Source organism: Vipera ursinii (assembly GCF_947247035.1).
Source record: "Vipera ursinii genome assembly, chromosome: 1".
NCBI classification, from domain to species: domain Eukaryota; kingdom Metazoa; phylum Chordata; class Lepidosauria; order Squamata; family Viperidae; genus Vipera; species Vipera ursinii.
The window spans coordinates 13,196,371-13,216,927 of NC_139512.1; the positions used below are offsets into that span (position 1 = coordinate 13,196,371).

The window sequence follows — 20,557 nt, forward strand, 5'->3', positions numbered from 1 at the left end:
GAGAAGGGAACTAGGGGATTAGCCATATTGGATTTAATTCTAACAGAGATGAAATGATAGAAAGTGTCAAAGCCACAGGAACCTTGGGGGGAAGTGATCATGCAATATTGGAATTCAACATTATGGAAGCACAAGCAATAGAACACAGCCAAACTAGAGTCTTGGACTTTAAGAGAGCTAATTTCAATAAACTTAGAGAGACCTTGGGAAGAATTCCATGGATGAGAATCCTAAAGGGGAAAACAACTCAAGAAGCTTGGGAAATTTTGAAAAGTGAGATAATAAAGGCCCAGTCTAGCACAATACCAACAAAGAAGAAAAATAACAGCTCTCAAAAGAAACCAGCATGGCTGCATAAAGAACTCTCTGATAAATTGAAAGATAAAAAGGACAAGTATTAGAAGTGGAAAGAGGGGCACATAACTAAGGCAGAATATCAGCAAACAGCCCCAGCCTGCAAAGATGGAGTGAGGAAAGCTAAGGCTCAAAATGAACTAAGGCTTGCGACCAAAGTCAAAAATAACAAAAAAAAGCTTCTTTCAACATATAAGAAACAAGAAAAAAGTTAAGGAAATGATTGGTCCAGCTTTCACTGCCATACATTGCAACTGGGAAGACCACAGCCTTGACTATACGCACTTTTGTTGACAGGGTGACGTCTCTGCTTTTTAGTGTGCTGTCTAGATTTGCCATGGCTTTCCTCCCGAGGAGCAAGCGTCTTTTAATTTCTTGGCTGCAGTCCCCATCTGCGGTGATCTTGGAGCCCAATAAAATAAAATCTGTCAGTACTTCCATTTCTTCCCCATCTATTTGTCAGGAATTGAGAGGGCCGGATGCCATGATCTTGGTTTTCTTAATGTTTAGTTTCAACCCAAGTTTTGCACTTTTCTTCTTCACCTGCAACAAGAGGCTCTTTAGTTCTTCTTCACTTTCTGCCATTAATTAATTTAAATATGAGACAGTAAATACTAAGGGGAAAAAAGAGGAAACATTTAATGTAATAGTTTGAGATCTGTACTAAAGATATTTGTATGTTATTGAATTATTGACCAACCCAGCCACCACATTGCTTTTCAAATATTTAAGTGTAAAACCAGAAAATCAATAAAATTTTATTAAAAAAAAAGATTTACAGTTCAGATTTAAGGAGGAACCATGGCTAGGGGGCCCGGCCATGGTCAAAAGCAGGGGTCTCTGAATTTGGCAATTTGAAGACTTGTGGACTTCAACTCCCAGAATTCCCCAGCAAGCATGCCTCAGGCATCAAAGTTGCCTCCGTGTCTTTGGGCCAATCACCAGGAGGTGACGAATTCTAGTCCTGCCTTAGACGTGAAAGCTGATTGAGTGACACTTGGAAAAATTGCCTCTGGACTCCCCGCAATTTCTCTCTTTCCTCCTGGATGATTTCAGCTAATAGCTCCAAATCTTAATTAGATGTGGTTTAACCGACCGTGGTTTAGTAGATTTCAAATACACGGGCGCATTTTTTTCTCCTCTGCAAGTCCATTAAACAAGGTTTTACTACAGGGGGGGGTCCAACCTTGGGCACTTGAAGACTTGTGGACTGCAACTCCCAGAATTCCCCAGCCAGGCATACTGGCTGGGGAATTCTGGGATTAGAAGTCCATGAGTCTTAAAATGGGCCAATTTAGAGATTCCCTGATCTAAGTGGTTTTTCTCAAGTTGGGTGAGTTTGAAGACGTGTGGATTTCAGCTTCCAGAATTCCCCCGCCAGCATGCTGGCAAGAAGGGAATGGAGTGTTACGGAGAAGGGCATGGCTGGTTGGCTGGCACAATAATTGGGTCTTTGTCAACTGGCCCTTAACTGTGAGACATCTTGAATTCTGTAATGACACCTGGAGCAGATGAAGATTGGAATCTGGGGTGGGAGGAGGGGAGAGGTAGTAGCTATGGCAACCACATCCTGGTTCCTTTTGCTTGGAAGGCTCTTGTTACTATAGCAACCCCCCATGTGATGCTCTGGGAAAAGAAGAATGCATTCTGATGGGCAGTGAGCCACACATTGGGACATTATCCTTATTCAGAGCTATCTGGATTGCAGGTTATCCTCCATGTTCAGCCACAATAGTAGAGAGTAAAAAGTAAAGAGCCTTGGTGGAGCAGTGGGCTAAGGCCTCCTTAAGTAACACCAGCTGCCTGCAATTAGTGCAGGTTCGAGTCCCACCAGGCTCAAGGTTGACTCAGCCTTCCATCCTTGGGAGGTAGGTAAAATGAGGACCCAGATTGTTGGGGGCAATTAAGCTGAGTTTGTAATAATGCCGCTTGGGGGGCCCCCGAAAGCCCTAATAAGCAGGCATATACATAGAATGAAGGCTATTGCTAAGCACATTGATTTGTGCTTAGAGTGTAAGCCGCCCTGAGTCTTCGGAGGAGGGCGGGTAAATGGGATTAAAATAAAAAAATAAAAATAACTGTGAGAGGGATCTTGGGAGTCCTACCTAGTGGACAATTGCTTAAATATGAGCCAGCCATGTACTGCAGCTTCCAAAAAAGCCAACGCAGTGCTACGCTGCATCGACAGAGGGAGAGACTGACGATCACGTCAAGTGTTAATTCCACTTTACAAGGCCTTGGTAAAGTCACACTTGGTAAGGAATCCGGCATCCAGTTTTGGTCACCACGATGTAAAAAGATGTTGAGACTCTAGAAAGAGTATAGAGAAGAGCAACAAAGATGATCAGGGGACTGGAGGCCAAAACATACAAGGGACGGTTGCTGGAATTGGGGATGTCTAGTTTAATGAAGAGAAGGACGAGGAGGGACATGATAGCAGCCTTCCAGTATCTCAGGGGCTGCCCCAAAGAAGAGGGAGTCAAGCTATTCCCCAAAGCACCCCAAGACAGGACAAGAAGCAACGGATGGAAACCAATCAAGGAGAGAAGCAACCTGGAACTAAGGAGAAACTTCCTGACAGTTAGAACAATTAATCAGTGGAACTACCTGCCTCCAGAAGCTGTGAATGCTCCAACACTGGAGGTTTTTAAGAAGAGACTGGACAGCCATTTGTCTGAAATGATATAGGGTTTCCTGCCTGAGCAGGAGGTTGGCCTAGATGTCCTCCAAGATCCCTTCCATCATCATCATCATCATCATCATCATCATCATCATCATCATCATCATCATCATTATTGCAAGTGCGGTGGAAAACAATTGAGTTCAAAATTTCTTTGTGAAGGGAACTTTGTCCCATTTTACGACCTTGCTTGCCATGGTTGTTAAATGAATCACTGCAGTTGTTAAGCGGTTGTTAAGTGAATCTTAACAAATCCTCTCCTCTGGCTTTGCTTGTCAAAAGGGGTCGCAGAAGTGACTCCTGGGAGACTACCACCGACATCAATACGAGCCAATTGCCCAGGAAGTTTGATTGTGTAATTGGTGGGAATGCTTTAACGGTTGTTAAGTGTGACAAAGAGGTCATAAGCCACTTTTTTCCAGCGCCGTTGTAACTTTGAACGGTCCCTAAATGAATTGTTTGCAAGTCGAGGACTTCCTATAATTGAGCTAATGTAAACACTCTCCAGATCCTAGTTCGGTCTTTCCTGGCATAGGAAGCTTGACTCTGGTTATGAGATGAAAATAAGGTTCTAGTCCTCAAGGTTCTGAAATAAGGACTGGTTTTCATAGGAACCCAGGCTGCTTCCTTCTGCCAACTATTTCTTCGGTGTGTGTGTGTGTGTGTGTGTGTGTGTGTGTGTGTGTGTGTGTTGGCTGGGCAGGTTTCCAGGATCTTTCTATCGTAGGCCACACAATTTTCTTTTAAATCAAGAAATCTCCGCCTAGCGACATGATGCCGGGGTTCGATCTGATCCAGGTTGACTGGCTTTTTAATTACGAGCTTAAATGTGTGCCTGAGCTGTGGTGTGTTAACCACGGCTTGCTAAACGGATGCCAATTTGGATACCCACTAATTATTTAATCAATCTGAGCACCCTTTGCCAATCAAACTAATCCCGGCTGCCTTTTCTGACAACGCTCAGGAAAGATCAGAAAATGTTATACAGAGGAAAACAATGCCAAATATTTGCATTTCTGTCTCTCGACTGGAGTCGGGCTGGTGTGACAGGGAGGGAGGGAGGGAACAGAAAAAAGAGTCAGTTCAGTCCAGTGGAAAATCCAGCAAGGTAGAGACCAGGAGATGGTGAGTTCTAGTTCTATCTTAGGCATGAATGGCGGCTGGGTGACTTTGGGTTAATCACCAGGAGACGGTGAGTTCTAGTCCTGTCTTAGGCATGAACGCCGGCTGGGTGACTTTGGGTCAACCATCAGGAGACGGTGAGTTCTAGTTCTGCCTTAGGCATGAAAGCCGGCTGGGTGACTCTGGGTCAACCACCAGGAGATGGTGAGTTCTAGTCCTATCTTAGGCATGAACGCCGGCTGGGTGACTTTTGGGCTAATGACTATGAGACTTCAAGTTCTAGACAAGCCTTAGGCAAGAAAACTGGCTGGATGACTATGGGTTAATCACCAGGAGACTGTGATTTCTAGTCCCACCTTAAGCATGAATGCCAGCTGGGTGACTTTGGGCTAATCACTCTGAGACTTAAAATTCTAGACAAGCCTTAGGCAAGAAAGCCAGCTGGGTGATTTGGGTCAACCACCAGGAGACTGTGAATTCTAGTCCTACCTTAGGTATGAAAGTTGGCTGTGTTCTTGGGCCAATCACCAGGAGACGGTGAGTTCTAGTTCTGCCTTAGGGATAAAGTCAGATGAATGACTTTGGGTCATTTGTCAGGAGACGGTGAATTCTAGTGCCACCTTTGGTGTGAAAGCTGATTGAGCGACTTTGAGCCAAAGTCTTGAACTTGAAAAAGTTGCTTCCAGACTCCCCCCAATGTGTCTCTTTCCTCCTGGATAATTTTAGCTGATGCTTCCAAATCTTAATCAGATGTTTAACAGACCGCGCTTTAGTCGATTTCAAATACATGGGCACATTTTTTTTTGACATCTGCTTGTCCATTAAACAAGGTTTTAGTGCAGGGCTGTCCAAACTTGGCCACTTTAAAGACTTGAGGACTGTTACTCCCAGAATTCCCCATCCAGTCATACTGGCTGGGGAATTCTGGGAGTTGAAGTCCACAAGGCTTAAAATTGCCAAGATTGGACACTTCCCCACTTTTTATTACAAATAGCCCCCTTTAAAGCAATGTTCCTTAAACGTGGCCCCTTTAAGAGATGTGGACTTCAACTCCCAGAATCAACCCAGCTGGTTGAGGAATTCTGGGAGTTGAAGTCCACATGTCTTAAAATAGGCAAGTCTGAAAAACACTACTTCAAAGCAGAAGTTATGTAAGTGTAAAAATGACAGAGATTGAGACAAATGAGCAAAATGGATGCCAACGGCTGCCATTTAGATCTAAAAGGCACTGTCTCCTTTTCTGTCCTTGGATGGAAGACCACCAGGAAATCTTAACGACCCCGGGCAGTTTAAAACTTCACGGCATGGTTTTCCAAACTCAAAACAAATCACCCACTGGGAACGCCACATATTTTTGTGGTGAGCTGGAGCAGAAATGGATGTAATCTTGTAAAAATTGTACTCTGGAGATTTGACTTCTTTTCAGACTTAATATTTCTGGTATCTAAAGATTCTGGTGAGTGCCAAACTTAGATGCCAATTAAGTTTGTCCCCAGCCAGATCCAGCATTTGCAACAGCCCAAATTCCTCTGTCGATTTTATTTCCATGTAATATTTCCTTTGCCTCCCCTCGTTCTCCCTTAATTCTTATTTTTCCTTTATTTCTGTTTACATCCATCGCAAGGATTATTTAACAGAAGGATCGGACAGCAAATAGATGCCAGACGGAAACCACTTTGGGAGAGCAAGCGCTATTTTAGCGTGGGATTTTATTGCTCGGTTAAATCACCGCCAATTGCCAAATATCTTTAAGCAATTGGATTTAATTTAACGCTTCCAAGGGATTTGGGCCCTCCTCAACCATTTGCAGTTGAAACATTAGCGGGCAACCCATTTGTTTTCTTCCCAATTGGAAACCGAGGTTGGCTGGGGAAAGCCGAGGAAAATAATTAAGGAACAACCCAAAAATATGCAATAGAAGCGTTTGGGACGTCATTACAAGGCCTTGGTAAGGACACACTTGGAATCCTGCGTCCTGTTTTCGTCCCCATGATGTGAAAAAAAAGATGTTGAGACTCTAGAAAGAGTGCAGAGAAGAGCAACAAAGATGATCAGGGGACTGGAGGCTAAAACATACAAGGAACGGTTGCTGGAATTGGGTGTATCTAGTTTAATGAAGAGAAGGATGAGGGGTGACATGACAGCCCTCTTCCAGTATCTCAGGGGCTGCCCCAAAGAAGAGGGAGTCAAGCTTTTCTCCAAAGGACCTGAAGGCAGGACAAGAAGCAACGGATGGAAACTAATCAAAGAGAGAAGCAACCTGGAACTAAGGAGAAATTTCCTGACAGTCGGAACAATTAACCAGTGGAACAACCTGCCTCCAGAAGTTGTGGGTGCTCCAACACTGGAAGTTTTAAAGAAGTTTTTGTCTGAAATAGTATAGGTTCTTCTGCTTGAGCAGGTGGCTGGACTAGAAGACCTCCAAGGTCCCTTCCAGATTCTATTCTATTTCTATTCTATTTCTATTCTATTCCATATTTGCTATTCTATTCTATTCTATTCGTAAAGGTAAAGGTTCCCCCGCACACGTGTGCTAGTTGTTTCTGACTCTAGGGGCCGGTGCTCATCTCCGTTTCAAAGCCGAAGAGCCAGCGCTTGTCCGAGGACGTCTCCGTGGTCATGTGGCCGGCATGACTAGACGCCAAAGGCGCACGGAACGCTGTTACCTTCCCACCGGAGTGGTCCCTATTTTTCTACTTGCATTTTTATGTGCTTTCGAACTGCTAGGTTGGCAGAAGCTGGGACGAGTAACAGGCGCTCACTCTGCTACGCGGCACTCGGGATTCGACCCGCCAAACTGCCGACCTTCTGATCGACAAGCTCAGTGTCCTAACCCACTGAGCCACCACGTCCCTTCTATTCTATTATGTTACATATTCTATTCTATTCTATTTTTATTCTATTCCATATTTGCTATTCTATTCTATTCTATTCTATTCTATTCTATTCTATTCTATTCTATTCTATTCTATTCTATTCTATTCTATTCTATTCTATTCTATTCTATTCATCACATCCTTGCTAATTAGAACGGTATTTTGTGTGTGTGTGTCGGGGGGGGGCTTGGAGAACAAATGAGGAATTTGAGATTTTTTTCGGGGAACGGAGTGGGGGGCATGAAAGCTGCATTGATCACAAATTTGCAGGGGGAACCACTGTACCAATAATTGACAGAGCCCTGAAAATACCTTGCCAGAGTCACTGCGAGAAAGGTTTTTTTTTTGTTTTTTCCCCCCTAAATAAAGATAAAATAAATTGTACAAGGCAGGTAAATCCATCTAGGTTTAAAGAAGCAACTCCAAAAAATCTCTCGGGTGCCTGTCGGGAGATTGAAACTCTGGTCATCGAGTCAACGCCTTTCCTTTCTTTTTTCCCTCCTCCTTTTCCACACTTTTCCTTTCCCTTTTTCCTCCCTTAACTTTTCCTGTTCTTTGCTTTCGTATTTTCTCTTCTGCTATTTCTATTAGTTTACACCAGGGGTAGGCAACCTCAGATCTTTTATCACTCGTGGACTTCAAATCCCAGAATTCCTGAGCCAGCCACGCTGAGGGGAAAGGGAGAGGTTTCCAAGCTGAGCCATGCTGGCTGAGGAATTCTGGGAGTTGAAGTCCACCAGTCATAAAAGAGCCAAGGTTGCCTATCCCTGGCCTAGGCCTAGGCCGCTTTATGACTCGTGGACTTCAACTCCCAGAATTCCTCAGCCAGCATGGGGGAAACTTTGGCCATTTCATGACTGGTGGACTTCATCTCCCAGAATTCCTGAGCCAGCCATGCTGAGGAGAAAGGGAGAGGTTTCCAAGCTGAGCCATATTGGCTGAGGAATTCTGGGAGTTGAAGTCCACCAGTCATAAAAGAGCCAAGGTGGCCTACCCCTGGCCTAGGCCTAGGCTGCTTTATGACTCGTGGACTTCAACTCCCAGAATTCCTCAGCCAGCATGGGGGAAACTTTGGCCATTTCATCACTGATGGACTTCAACTCCCAGAATTCCTGAGCCAGCCACGCTGAGGAGAAAGGGAGAGGTTTCCAAGCTGAGCCATGGCTGGCTCAGGAATTCTGGGAGTTGAAGTCCACGAGTTACGAAGGGGCCAAAGTTTCCCTCACCCTGGCTCAGGAATTCTGGGAGTTGAAGTCCACGAGTGATAAAAGAGCCCTAGTAGGTTGCCTACTCCTGGTTTATACTATATAAGCTCTATAAAATGTAAATTAAAAAAGAAGAAGAAAGAAACGGTTGCTCTGAACTTTTGGTTTTCCTGTTTGGAGAAGAAGAAGAATGGAAAAGTGAGCCGTCTCCTTTGCGGAAAAGGGTTTCCCAGCCTGGTCTGCAGGATCTCGGAGGGGCTGGTAAGGGGGGTTACTTTCCCACGGCCCACGGACCGGCCCCGGCTGCCCCTTCCGTTTCCAGGTGGCCGAGTGGCCGAGTGGGAAGGGACCTCGGGGGGCTTCTGGTCCTGTTCAGGTCCACCGTCCTCGCTCCGTTGCTCAAGCCTGCTGAGATCTTGCGGGACCTTCGGCCTCCTCAAAGGTTTGCTGCCGCTTTGGGTCATCTGCAGGCTTGACAAGGGCTCCCTCTAGCGGTGTGTGTGAGTCACTGCAGCGTTTGTCCCTTTTCCTTCCTCTCTTCTCCTTCCCTTTCCTTTCCTTTTTCCTTTTTCTTCCTTTCCTTTTCCTTTTCCTTCCTTCCTTCCTTTTCTTTTCATTTCCCTTCCTTTCCTTTCCCTTCCCTTCCTTTCCTTTCCTTTCCTTTCCTTTCCTTTCCTTTCCATTCCTTTCATTTCTTTTCTTCATTTCCCTTCCCTTCCCTTCCTTTCCTTTCCTTTTCCTTCCTTCCTTCCTTCCTTCCTTCCTTCCTTCCTTCCTTCCTTCCTTCCTTCCTTCCTTCCTTCTTTCCTTCCTTTCTTTTCTTTTCTTTTCTTTTCTTTTCTTTTCTTTTCTTTCCTTTCTTTTCTTTTCTTCATTTCCCTTCCCTTCCCTTCCTTTCCTTTCCCTTCCCTTCCTTCTTTCCTTCCTTCCTTCCTTCCTTCCTTCCTTCCTTCCTTCCTTCCTTCCTTCCTTCCTTCCTTCCTTCCTTTTCTTTTCTTCATTTCCCTTCCTTTCCTTTCCTTTCCCTTCCCTCCCTTCCTCCCTTCCTTCCTTCCTTCCTTCCTCCCTTCCTTCCTTTTCTTTTCTTTTCTTTTCTTTTCTTCATTTCCCTTCCCTTCCTTTCTTTTCTTTTCATTTCCCTTCCTTTCCTTTCCTTTCCTTTCTTTTCCCTTCCCTCCCTTTCCCTCTATTTCTGCTCCCTTCTTTTCTTTCCCTTCTCTTTTTTCTCCCTCCCTCCCTCCCTCCCTTCCCTCCCTCCTTCCCATCCTGTCTCCTTTCCTTTCCTCTCCTTCTTTTCCTTCCTCCCTCCCTCCCTCCCTCCCTCCCTCTTTCTCTTTTTCTTCTTTCGTCAGTAATGTACTTGTTCAGGATCCAACATTTCTGCTCCTCAGTTAGAAAATCTTACGGACTAGAAACTTGGATGAAGGGAAGCCAAACCGATGCTGCCTTTTGAGGATGGGATTCGGCCCCCTGGATTGTGATTCCCACCCTCCCTTTTTGGCCTTTCCTTAATTCCAAATTTTCCTGTATTTCTCTTGACATCAATCGCAGGGATTACCGTATTTATCGGCGTATAACACGCACTTTTTCTTCCTGAAAATAGGGGGCAAATGATGTGTGCGTGTTATACGCCGATATAATTTAAGGTTTTTTCCTGAAATTTCCTTTTTAAAATGAGGTGCGTGTTATACGCCGGTGCGTGTTATACGCCGATAAATACGGGTATTTAACAGAAGGAGCAGAGGGCAAATTAAATGCCAGAAGAAAACCGTGTGAACTTGGGGGGAGGCTGCAACGGCTGTCAGGGTGAAAAGGGTTACAAGTCATATTTTTTTTTTCAGGACTGTGGCAACTTCGAACGGTCACTCAATGAAACGGTTGTAAGTTGAGGACCACCTGTTCTTTATAGAGTTTTTTTACTCAGACTGGAGGAAAGTGAAGGGATGATTTTTTGAGCACGAGGGATTCCAAAAGGACTGGATCAAGGGCTTAAGGGAAATACGTCAAACTTTAAAGGGCAGAGAGAAAAAAGTTTGGATCGCGATGGGTCGGACACGACTTTGCAACTAACAACAACAGTGTTGAAAAGAAAACAGAACTTAGCTTAATTTTTCCGGTTCGTGTTTAATTATCTTGTTTTCTTTCTTTTTTTTAGTTTATTATTTTTTAACAGAATTGAATAATAATTATTCAACAAAAACGCATCGCCTGAGTATCTTATTCACTAATACAAATTAAATTCCTGACCCCTAAATCTTTTCTCTAACCCATTGATAAAACAGGTCCCAAGTTTGAAAATATTCTGTTTCTTCTTTTTCTTTCAACTTTAAAGTAAGTCTGTCCATTTCTGCACAGTCTAATTTTTTTTTTGATTATTTCTTCTACTGGTGGTATTTCTTTGTTCTTCTAATATTGTGCAAATGTAATTCTTGCCGCTGTTATCACAGGTAGAATCAAATATTTGTTTCCTTTCTTTATTGTCTTGCTTTTTACCCCACTTTTCCCTCTTTCATTCTTTTTAATATATCTTACAGCATACTCATAGGAAATTCTGGGAGTTGGGTGGCTGGGGGATTCTGGGAACTGAAGTCCAACCGTCTTAAAGCGTGCTGGCTTGGGAATTCTGGGAGTTGAAGTCACACATGGTGGCTGGGGGATTCTGGGAACTGAAGTCCTCCCGTCTTAAAGCATGCTGGCTTGGGAATTCTGGGAGTTGAAGTCACACATACTGGCTGGGGGATTCTGGGAACTGAAGTCCACCCGTCTTAAAGCATGCTGGCTTGGGAATTCTGGGAGTTGAAGTCACACACGATGGCTGGGGGATTCTGGGAACTGACGTCCACCCGTCTTAAAGCATACCAGCTCAGCCGGTTGGAAAAAGATCCATCCTGAAGCTTTAGCAGGGACACAGTTGGGATCCGATAAGTGAAGTTGCAACCTGACCCTTCAAACTTTTGGGGAAAGCACATACAACGTCCTCCTTGGAGAACAAATCAACGTCGCCTGCCTTGACCCAGTTTAAGAGAGCGTGCATGCGGCAGTCACACGCCCACGGGTTTCCGGAAAGATCGAGAGTGAACTCAGAAGACACATTGAAAAAGGAAGGCTCCAGGGAGGTGATTTCATTGCCGGAGAGATCCAATCGTCCCAGGTAGTTCAATGGCTGGAAGAGCCCAGTCGGAATGTCGGTCAGGCTGCAGTTCCTCAGGGAGAGCACCCACAGGCCGGAATTCCAATGGAAAGTCTTGGGGGCAATAGATCGGATTGGGTTATTCTTCAGGTTTAAAACGTTTAAATACGGAAGGCCTCTGAACATCTTTGGAGACAGGCAATGGAGGAGGTTGGAGGACAGGTCTAGGGAGAGAAGCATCGTCAGCTTCTGGAAGCAGGAACCTGGGATCTCCTTCAGCTCGTTGTGGTCGAGACGCAGGATCTTGAGATCCTCCAGGGTCTCGAACCAGGATGGGTGCAATTCGGCCAGCTGGTTTTCACTGAGGGATAAGAAGGCCAGGCTACTTGCGTTGGTGAAGATCTCTGGAGGTAGATCCTTTAGGAGATTTTTTGAGAGATCCAGGGTGTGCAGTTCTGGGAGGTTACGGAAGAGGCCACTTGGAAGGGTCCTCAGCTGGTTGTTAGACAGATGAAGCCCCTGTAACTTTGGAAGACCCTGGAGGGCCTCCACACCAAGAGTAGAGAGCTGGGTGAAATGAATGTAGATTGTCTGGGTGTCACTGGGGAAGCCAGTGGGAAATTCACGGAGAGAGGAAGAGTTGCAGACAACTCTTTTTTCTGAAGGGGGAAGGGGAAGGCAGTCAGGAACCTGTTGGATGTAGCTGTTGAGGGACATCACAAGGCAGGCAAATAGAAGAGAAGGAGCTGAAGACCTCATCCTGGGGAGAAGCAGGGAGAGAAAGAGAGAGAGGCATCGCCTTAAGCTTCACCTTCACACAGGCCACGGCCAAGACCCATCTCCCCACCACCACCTTTTCTGCCTTCCATTTCCAGATGCAGAAGTGACTCTTCCTTCTGTTCAGTTCCGCCCTCCTCAACCTATTGCTCAATCCAGTTAAGAGCTCTCCTTAAATATCTGCTGCCCTTCCCGGCTGGGTTATTTCCAAATTTATAAGGGGCTCAGAATAGAAGAAGGTCAGGCTGGGCTGAGGCTGGGGACTGAAAGAGTTATCCGACTCTTTTCCTTCCTTTTCTCCTTCCTTCCGTTCTTCTCTTTTCCCTCCCTCGCTCCTTCCCTCCCTTCCTTCCTCCCTCCCTGTCTCCGTCCCTATTATGTCGTGGGTGTCAGAATCCATTTATATCATATTCATAAATGGAATGTTTCAAACATTATTCCATGGATTCTGCCATCTCCCGAAGAGAAGAGGATAGATGTGTATTGAACCGGTATTAGGCATTTCAAAGGAAAGGAGAAGCCTTTTGAACTGGGGAAACAAAAGGGGGGGGCTAGCATCTGGCTTGTGTCACGGAAGAGAGCAATAAACATGAAGGGTCCTAAGTTCCTTTTTCCCACGAGAGGGATGATACGAGAGAAAGGATGGGGGACTGACCAAATGGGGTTAAGGGGGGGTTAAACCGGGAACTCTTTATAAGGGTTTACTTCATGGGATAATATTAAGTCCTGTCTCTTTTCCTACAACCAAGCATGTCATAGTAAAGATTCTTTTTGGAATAGATTTGACTCCAAGAATTTTGTCTTCCTAAGGCGTGGTTTGGGGTGGGTCCTGACATTGGGCTCTGATGAGCAGGAATGAAGACACACAGCTCAGTACAGAGAAATTCATTCTTTTATTAAGCTGGATCTGTACTGAGAACTCGGGTGCACCTTGCCACAATATATTGCCGGACCCTCTGGTAGCAACCAATCAGATTGAACCCATGCTTGCCGCCCAAAGCTGACCAATTGCAGGACTGGAGACATCCTGTCTGGGTTGCTGGAGAACCGTTAGTTCTCCAGCAACGCACGTGGTGATGTACCAAAAGCCCAGTACATAACAGTCCCCTTCTCCTCCCTTCACTTCCCTTGACCTCCCTCTATATCTCCTATCTTGTTCAGGATCCAACATTTCTGTTTCTCGATTAGAAAATTTTATAGATTAGGAATTTGGATGAAGGGAAATCAAACTGATGCTGCCTTTTGCAGATGGGATTCAGCCCCCTTGGTTGTGATTCCCACCCTCCCTTTGGCTTTTCCTTCCTTCCTTCCTTCCTTCCTTCCTTCCTTCCTTCCTTCCTTCCTTCCTTCCTTCCTCTCTTCCTCCTTTTTTCATTCTTCCCTTTGCTCTTTCTTTTTCCTCTCTACTTCTCTCCACTCTCATCTCCTTCCTTCCTTCCTTCCTTCCTTCCTTCCTTCCTTCCTTCCTTCCTTCCTTCCTTCCTTCCTTCCTTCCCTCTATCCCTCCCTCCCTTTTCCCCAGAAGACCACCCTGCGCGGTCCCCTAGCCATGATTCCTTGTTTGCTTGTTCTTGCCATTTCTCTTTCTTCCCAAATGGGCACCTCTGTATGACACATTCTTGTTTGGGGTCCGACATTTCTATTTCTGAGTTCAAGACTCTTAAAGGACTAGAAATTTGGAAGAAGGGGAATCAAACCGGTGTTTCCTTTTGCAGACCGGATCCGGCCTTCTTGGCAGAGATTCCCAGCCTCCCTTTTGCCACCATTTTTTGCCAAACATTCAGCTTGTGCTAGGAGACCCCAAAAGTCTGCACTTACCTTGTATCTTTCTCCAAACCGCAGGTATGTCTGCTCTCTCTCTCTCTCTCTCTCTCTCTCTCTCTCTCTCTCTCTCTCTCTCTCTCTCTCTCTCGCCGTATTCAGCAGGATGTGTCTTATATATCTTCACCAGGAGGAAGTTCCTGTCCCAAAAAAATCTTCTCAAAAACATCAGTAAAAATCCCCCTGCTCCGATTGCATTATGGCGAGGGGAAAAAAAAAACTTGGCTGAATTTTCATGCAGAGCTGAGCCTCCATTCAAAGGCCAGACAAATATTGACTTTCCTTTTATGCAAAGTGCTTTCCCAAAAATGAAGATTGCTCTGTCGTTTGGAAACGATTTCTTCATCTCTTTGGCAAAACTGCCTGAAAAAAAACAACAACAGAAAAAAACCCCAATCAAATCCTAGGCCCCAGGTTACTCCTATTTTCACCTAACCTTGAAAAAAAAAGCATGTCATGGAGAAATGGGTGAATTTTTGTGGTATTTTTCCTCCCCCAAAAAGGATCAGTGGATGGGTACCTTGAATAACTGCACAAGGTAGATCTGGTTTTATGGTGAGCGCAAAGGCATGGCAGAGGAAGAGATAGTTAGACGGCGTCAATGACCCAATGAATGTGAATTTCAGCAAGTTTCTGGAGAGAGTGAAGGACAGAAGGGTATCTGGCCCGCTGGGGTCCATGAGGTCGCAAAGATTTGGACGTGACCTATATTTGGACGTGAGCTATATTTGCAGAGGACCTCCAGTGTTAAACAAGTTTTTACACCTACGTCTTGACTTATGACCATTTAGTGATCGTTCAAAGTTACAACATCACTGAAAAAAAGTGACTTATAACCGTTTCTCACATGTACGACTGTTGCAGCGTCCCCATCATGGTGCTAAATAAGCTTTTATAGGAGGCCTCGACTTATGACAGTTCATTTAGTGACCGTCCAAAGTTACATCACTGCAAAAAGCGACTTACAACCTTTTCACACTTGCGACCCCCCATGGGCATGTGATCAAAACCTTGCTACTAACTTAAGGACGGCAGTGATGTGAGAAAGGTCTTAAAATAGGGCAAAACTCACTTAACCAATATCTCTGTCCGATTCCCAAGGAAATGTATACCTTTTTCTTCTATCCTATACTTGCTTTTATATCCATTTCTTGGGGCCTGCTGTTCTGTTGGGAGGGGGATGCTTTGCACTGCCTTGCCAAGCTGCCCTTTCCCCCTGGGGGGGGGAGGAGTAACAATTTTTGCTTTAGATGTACTGCTTGCACAGGATTTTCCTCAGACCCTGCTTTGATTCCTTGCTGTCACTAGCTCCTAATAAAAGTTCCTTTTGAAACAATGTCTGTTTCGAGAATTCAGCTTTCTTGGGAGCCCTAGTTGAGGCAGGTCCTTACAATTTCACTCACTGACATAAATGTTGGGCTCATTTGTGGTCATAAGTACCTTCATTTGATTTTGGATGGGTTTAATTGCTTCAGCCGGGATGCCATATTGTAATGGTGGTGGTGGTGGTGGTCACGGTTTTACTTGAAACAGAGTTGTGTTCTGTAAATCCTCACTTCTCAGGGATGCCATCCCCTTGTGTGGAAGTCTTGTACATTGGGCAGAAGAGAGCCAGATTCATTTACAAAAGTGTTTGTGAGGCACTTATGGGGAGTACGATGGGCAGGGTCTGGCTCAAGTAAGTGTTTGGCCCAACCCAAAACTTCATTTACTATGCGTATTTCCCCGAAAATAAGACCGGGTCTTGTTTACTCCAAAAGATGCATTAGGGCTTATTTTCCAGTTTGGTTTTATTTTCGGGGAAATACGATACTAAATGTATCCCTCCGGCTGACAATCTTAACTAGGGCTTATTTTGGGGGTAGGGCTTATATTATGAGCATCCTGAAAAATAATTGTGCAGCTTATTTTCTGGATAGGTCTTATTTTTGGGGGAAAATGGTCCAGTGGTATCTGGGTGAAATTGCCCAGATGAGATCTATCAACCAGATCCCTACGTGGTCGCCAAATTGTTAGAAGAAAATTCTGGCTCATTCCGAGCAGAGTTTCAAACAGCACAGGACAGCTGCTTGAAGTAGAAGTAGAGTTTATTCAACAGCAGATGAGAGAAGCGCAGTGGCTCAGTGGCTTAATGATCTTGGAGATGGTCTCTGCAAAGTGGTTTGAGCCCTAGAATTGCATGGGCTCCCGTGTTTGCCTTAGTTTTGGCCCGCAAAACCATGCTCTATGAGAGTAGATAAATAGGTACACTTCGATGGGGGAGGTGAGTTGGTGCTCTGTGTAGGCAGTCAGAATTCTGCCATCTTTGAACCTTCCTGTTTGCAATGCCCATTTGCAAGATGGTTCTGGTGGAGGGAGGGAAGGCCTTGGATAATGCTGCAGGAAGAACTGGTTGTCTTTCTTTCTGGTGCAAAGCTAGCTCACCCTCCTGTGGTGAACCTTGGGAAGTGTGTGAGCATGTACCATAACAGAGCTAGTATATTGTCAGCTACTCCTACTCTATAATAACATTGCAGTCTCCTGGTTTAATGTAACAATGGCTTACGCTAATGATAATAACAGCAAAACGGACAGCTCTGACTAGGATAACCATTTGTCCAGCAACTGGAGGACTTCTCTTTTTGTTCCTTGTGTCCTCCTTCCAGCAGGCACAGCCTTAAAATCAAATACTTGTAGTCCCTGATTGATAACCATATTTGGGCCAGAATTTCCATACTAGTCATGTCTTACTTAGCATCTCTTTTTTTTGCATAGTTGCTAAGTAAACCACTGCAGATGTTTAGTGGTCATAAAGAACTTTATTTACTAGATGTTGCTTCTCAGAAGCCAGCTGTGAAGGTTGCAAATGGCGATCACATGACCGCAGCACCCTGCAACTGTTCTAAATGCATATCGGTTGCAAGTTGTGCAAATTTTGATTAAGTGACCATGGGGATGCAGCGACTGTCATAAATATAAGGACCAGTCATAGGTCACTTTTTTCCACTGCTGTTGAAACTTCATAAGGTCACTAAATGAATGGTTTTAAGTCAAGGACTACCTACGTTGTCGGGATTTTTGAGCATCTTTTCCTGAGCATCTTTTTCTGCCTAAAATTATTTTTCCCCCCAATCATGTTCTGGCTGCCCTCCTTTAAATCCAGCTAGGTGGACTTCAACTCCCAGAATTCCCTAGCCATCATGGCCGTTGCTGAGAATTCTGGGAGTTGAAGTCCATTCCACCTGAAATGACCCCAAACTGGGAAATCCTGCTGTTCAGGTAACAGGTGGGAAAAGATCTACCTTGAAAGTTTAGCAGGGACAAATTTGGGATCTATGAAGTGAAGTTGCAAGTTCACCCTTGAAATGCTTGGGGGAAGCACAGACAAATTCCTCCTTGGAATATAAATGGATGTTGTGATCCTTGATCCAGGTTAGAAGATACTCGATGCGGCAGTCACATGCCCAAGGATTTCCTGAAATATCAAGACTGAGATTGGCAGATGGTTCGTGGACTGGAGGCTCCATCGTGGTGAGCTCATTGTCAGAGAGGTCCAGCAGCACCACTTGGTCCAATGGTTGAAAGAAGCCCATTATGTTAGTCAGGCTGCTGTTCTTCAGGGACAGCACAGTCAGCTTGGGATGCCAATGGAAGGTCCTCCCGACAATACATTGGATTGGGTTGCTTTCAATGACTAACTTCTCCAAATTGTCTAAGCCACTGAACATCTCTGGAGCGAGGCGATGGAGAAGGTTGAATGAGAGATCCAGAGACGTCAACTCCTTCAGCTTATCAAAACAAGAAATTGGGATCTCCTTCACCTGATTGTGGTCAAGGCCTAGGATCCTGAGTTCCTTCAGGGTTTCGAACCAGGATGGGCGCAGTTCAGCCAGCTGATTTTCACTGAGGGATAAATGAGTTAGGCTACTTGCATTCGTGAAGATCTCTGGAGGTAGATCTTCTAGATCATTTCTGGAGAGATCCAAGGTGTGCAGTTCTGGGAGGTTACGGAAGAGGCCACTTGGAAGAGTCTTTAACCTGTTGTTGGAGAGATGAAGTTCCCGGAGGTTTGGAAGACCTTGGAGGGCCTCCACGCCAAGGCTGGAGACTTGGGTGAACTCAACGGAGATCATCTTGGCACATACGGGGAAGCCGGTGGGAAATTCACGTAGAGATGGAGAGTTGCAGACAAACTCGGTGACGGTTTCTGGAGCAGGGGTGGGTGGGCAGTAAAGAACCTGTTGGGTGTAGCTGTTGAGGGACATCACAAGGCAGGCAATCAGAAGAAATGGAGCTGAAGACCTCATCCTGGGGAGAAGCAGGGGGAGAAAGAGAGAGAGGCATCGTCTTAAGCTTCACCTTCACACAGGCCAGAGCCAACACCCGTCTCTCCCCCTCCTGTTTTGCCTTTTCTGCCTTTTCCTTTTGTTCAATTCCACCCTCATCAACCTATTGCTCAATCCAGCTAAGAACTCTCCTGAAATATTTACTGTCCCTCTCAGCTGTATTATTTCCAAATTTATAAGGAGCGCAGAACAGAAGAAGTTCAGACTGGCTGAGGTTGGGGATTGAAAGGGTTATCCCACTCTTTTCCTTCCCTTTCTCCTTCCTTCCATTTTTCTCTTTGCCCTTCCTTCCTGCCTCCCTCCCTCTCTCCCTCCCCTTCTCCTTCCTTCCCTTCATCCCTTCTTCTCTCCCTTTTTCATTCTTTCCTTTATCCTTCCTATTTCTCTCCACTCTCGTCTCCATCCTTCCACTCCCTTCCTTCCTTCCTTCCTTCCCTGTCTCCCTTTTTCATTCTTTCCTTTCTCCTTTCTTCCTATTTCTTTCCACTCTCATCTCCATCCTTCCACTCTTTTCCTTCCTTCCTTCCTTCCTTCCTTCCTTCCGTCCTTCCTTCCTTCCTTCCTTCCTCCTTTTTTCATTCTTCCCTTTGCTCTTTCTTTTTCCTCTCTACTTCTCTCCACTCTCATCTCCTTCCTTGTGAAGCAGCTTTCACAAGAGATCGATGGAACGTTAAGGTGCTTCCAAGCGAAATAGGCAGAATGCAAAGATGCAGTCATTATGAAGCTTTATTCATCGACAGGTTATATAAAAAGAGCTATATGGCATGGAAGCATCCATGCTTGTAAGATAGAAGATAGATAGAAAGAGAAGCAGAGCTAGAACAAAAGAAGCAGCCCCTGGGCAGAGGTATTTATGGGGGGTCTCGGCCCCTCCCTAGCCATAAAACTCTCTCGCCAATGGGACTGCTGCAGGGGAGCAAAGAAGCCTCTTTGCTCCATCTGATGACCTATTTGGGGAACTGCCATGGCTGGCACAAAACATGTAACAATTCCCCTTCTTGCCAGCCAATGACAGGGACCAGTGAATGTGTGTGAGGGGCAAGCAGGTGTCATAGACATATATAAAAACATTCAGAAGGCCAAACACAAACGCTTACACAGAAGGTTGTGCCGGTCAATGGGAAGAGGTTTGGTGAACAGATCAGCTATCTGGTCAACTGTGTTACAGTGCTCTACACGTATAAAACCCTCTTTGACAAGCTGTCTGACATTTTTATAGCGTATGTCTATGTGGCGAGATCTAGAGCCTACTGCATAAGCCTCCGAGATTGCAATGGCGGCTGTGTTGTCCTCTAGAATTTGGATGGGCAGAGGAGGAGCTGCCCAGATGCTCGTTATCAGCTCATTGAACCAAGTCAAATCATTGGCCGTGTCTGACAGGCTGGCATATTCAGCCTCGGCCGTGGAGCAAGAAACAAATTTTTGCTGCCTAACATGCCAATGTATTGGGCAGCCATTTAGCAATATGAGGATACCAGAAGTGCTCCGCCTACTTTTGGTGTCGCCAGCCCAGTCTGCGTCTGAGTAAGCAGAGAGCTGGGCCGTCTCCCCCTTCTCTGGTTCCAGCACAAGGAGGGCATCGGTCGTGCCCCTGAGGTACCTAAGTACCCTCTTAACAGCAGTCCAGTGGAATTCCTTTGGGTGTTCCACATGCCTGGACAATAGATTTACAGCTAAAGCTATGTCAGGCCTGCTCCAATTGCTGATATATAGCAAGGAGCCAATCACAGATCTGTAAAGCGTGTTATCTGTGAACTCAGGACCGTCCTTGTGAGTATGGTTGTAAAAGTCGCTTTGCATTGGACTATGCGTGGGATTAGATTCTGCCATTTTGCATTTGGCCAATAACTCCTCTATCTTTTCTTTTTGAGATAGGGCGAACCCCCCCTTAGTGGCCAAAATATGCACACCCAAGTACTTATCAACCCGCCCCAAAGATTTCAAAGTAAACTTTTCTTCCAGGGCCTTGGCAAATTCATCACACCCTTCCTTGTCAGGTCCTACATATAGTAGGTCATCCACATAAACTAACACCCTTTCTGTGGTACCCTTTGAGTTGCGTGTGAAAACACATTTATCTGCACGGGATGCAGTGAAACCAACTCGTTCTAAACTCTTTCTAAGACAGTCATACCATAATTTCCCTGACTGCTTGAGACCATATAACCCTTTGTGGAGTAACCATGTATTTTCCCCTTCTTGCTGGTAGCCAGGAGGGGCCTTCACGTAGATCTGCCGGTCCAATTTGGCGTGGAGGTAAGCCGTCT

The 20,557-nt window shown here is 45.3% G+C and overlaps 2 protein-coding genes across 2 annotated transcripts; both read right to left on the reverse strand.

Moving 5' to 3' along the window:
• Positions 1-10,923: 10,923 nt before the first annotated feature.
• LOC310646187 (phospholipase A2 inhibitor beta-like) lies at positions 10,924-13,991 on the reverse strand. The gene is made up of 2 exons (XM_083372447.1): positions 13,963-13,991; positions 10,924-12,127 (listed from the first exon to the last, which is right to left on the reverse strand). Exon 2 carries the CDS (start codon positions 12,124-12,126, stop codon positions 11,134-11,136), a length of 993 nt encoding a protein of 330 aa, XP_083228573.1. The 5' UTR covers position 12,127; positions 13,963-13,991; the 3' UTR covers positions 10,924-11,133.
• Positions 13,992-16,056: 2,065 nt separating this feature from the next.
• LOC310646176 (phospholipase A2 inhibitor) lies at positions 16,057-18,251 on the reverse strand (the record flags this gene model as incomplete). Its single annotated transcript, XM_083372436.1, has 1 exon — positions 16,057-18,251. One exon carries the CDS (start codon positions 18,249-18,251, stop codon positions 17,256-17,258), a length of 996 nt encoding a protein of 331 aa, XP_083228562.1. The 3' UTR covers positions 16,057-17,255.
• Positions 18,252-20,557: the final 2,306 nt, after the last annotated feature.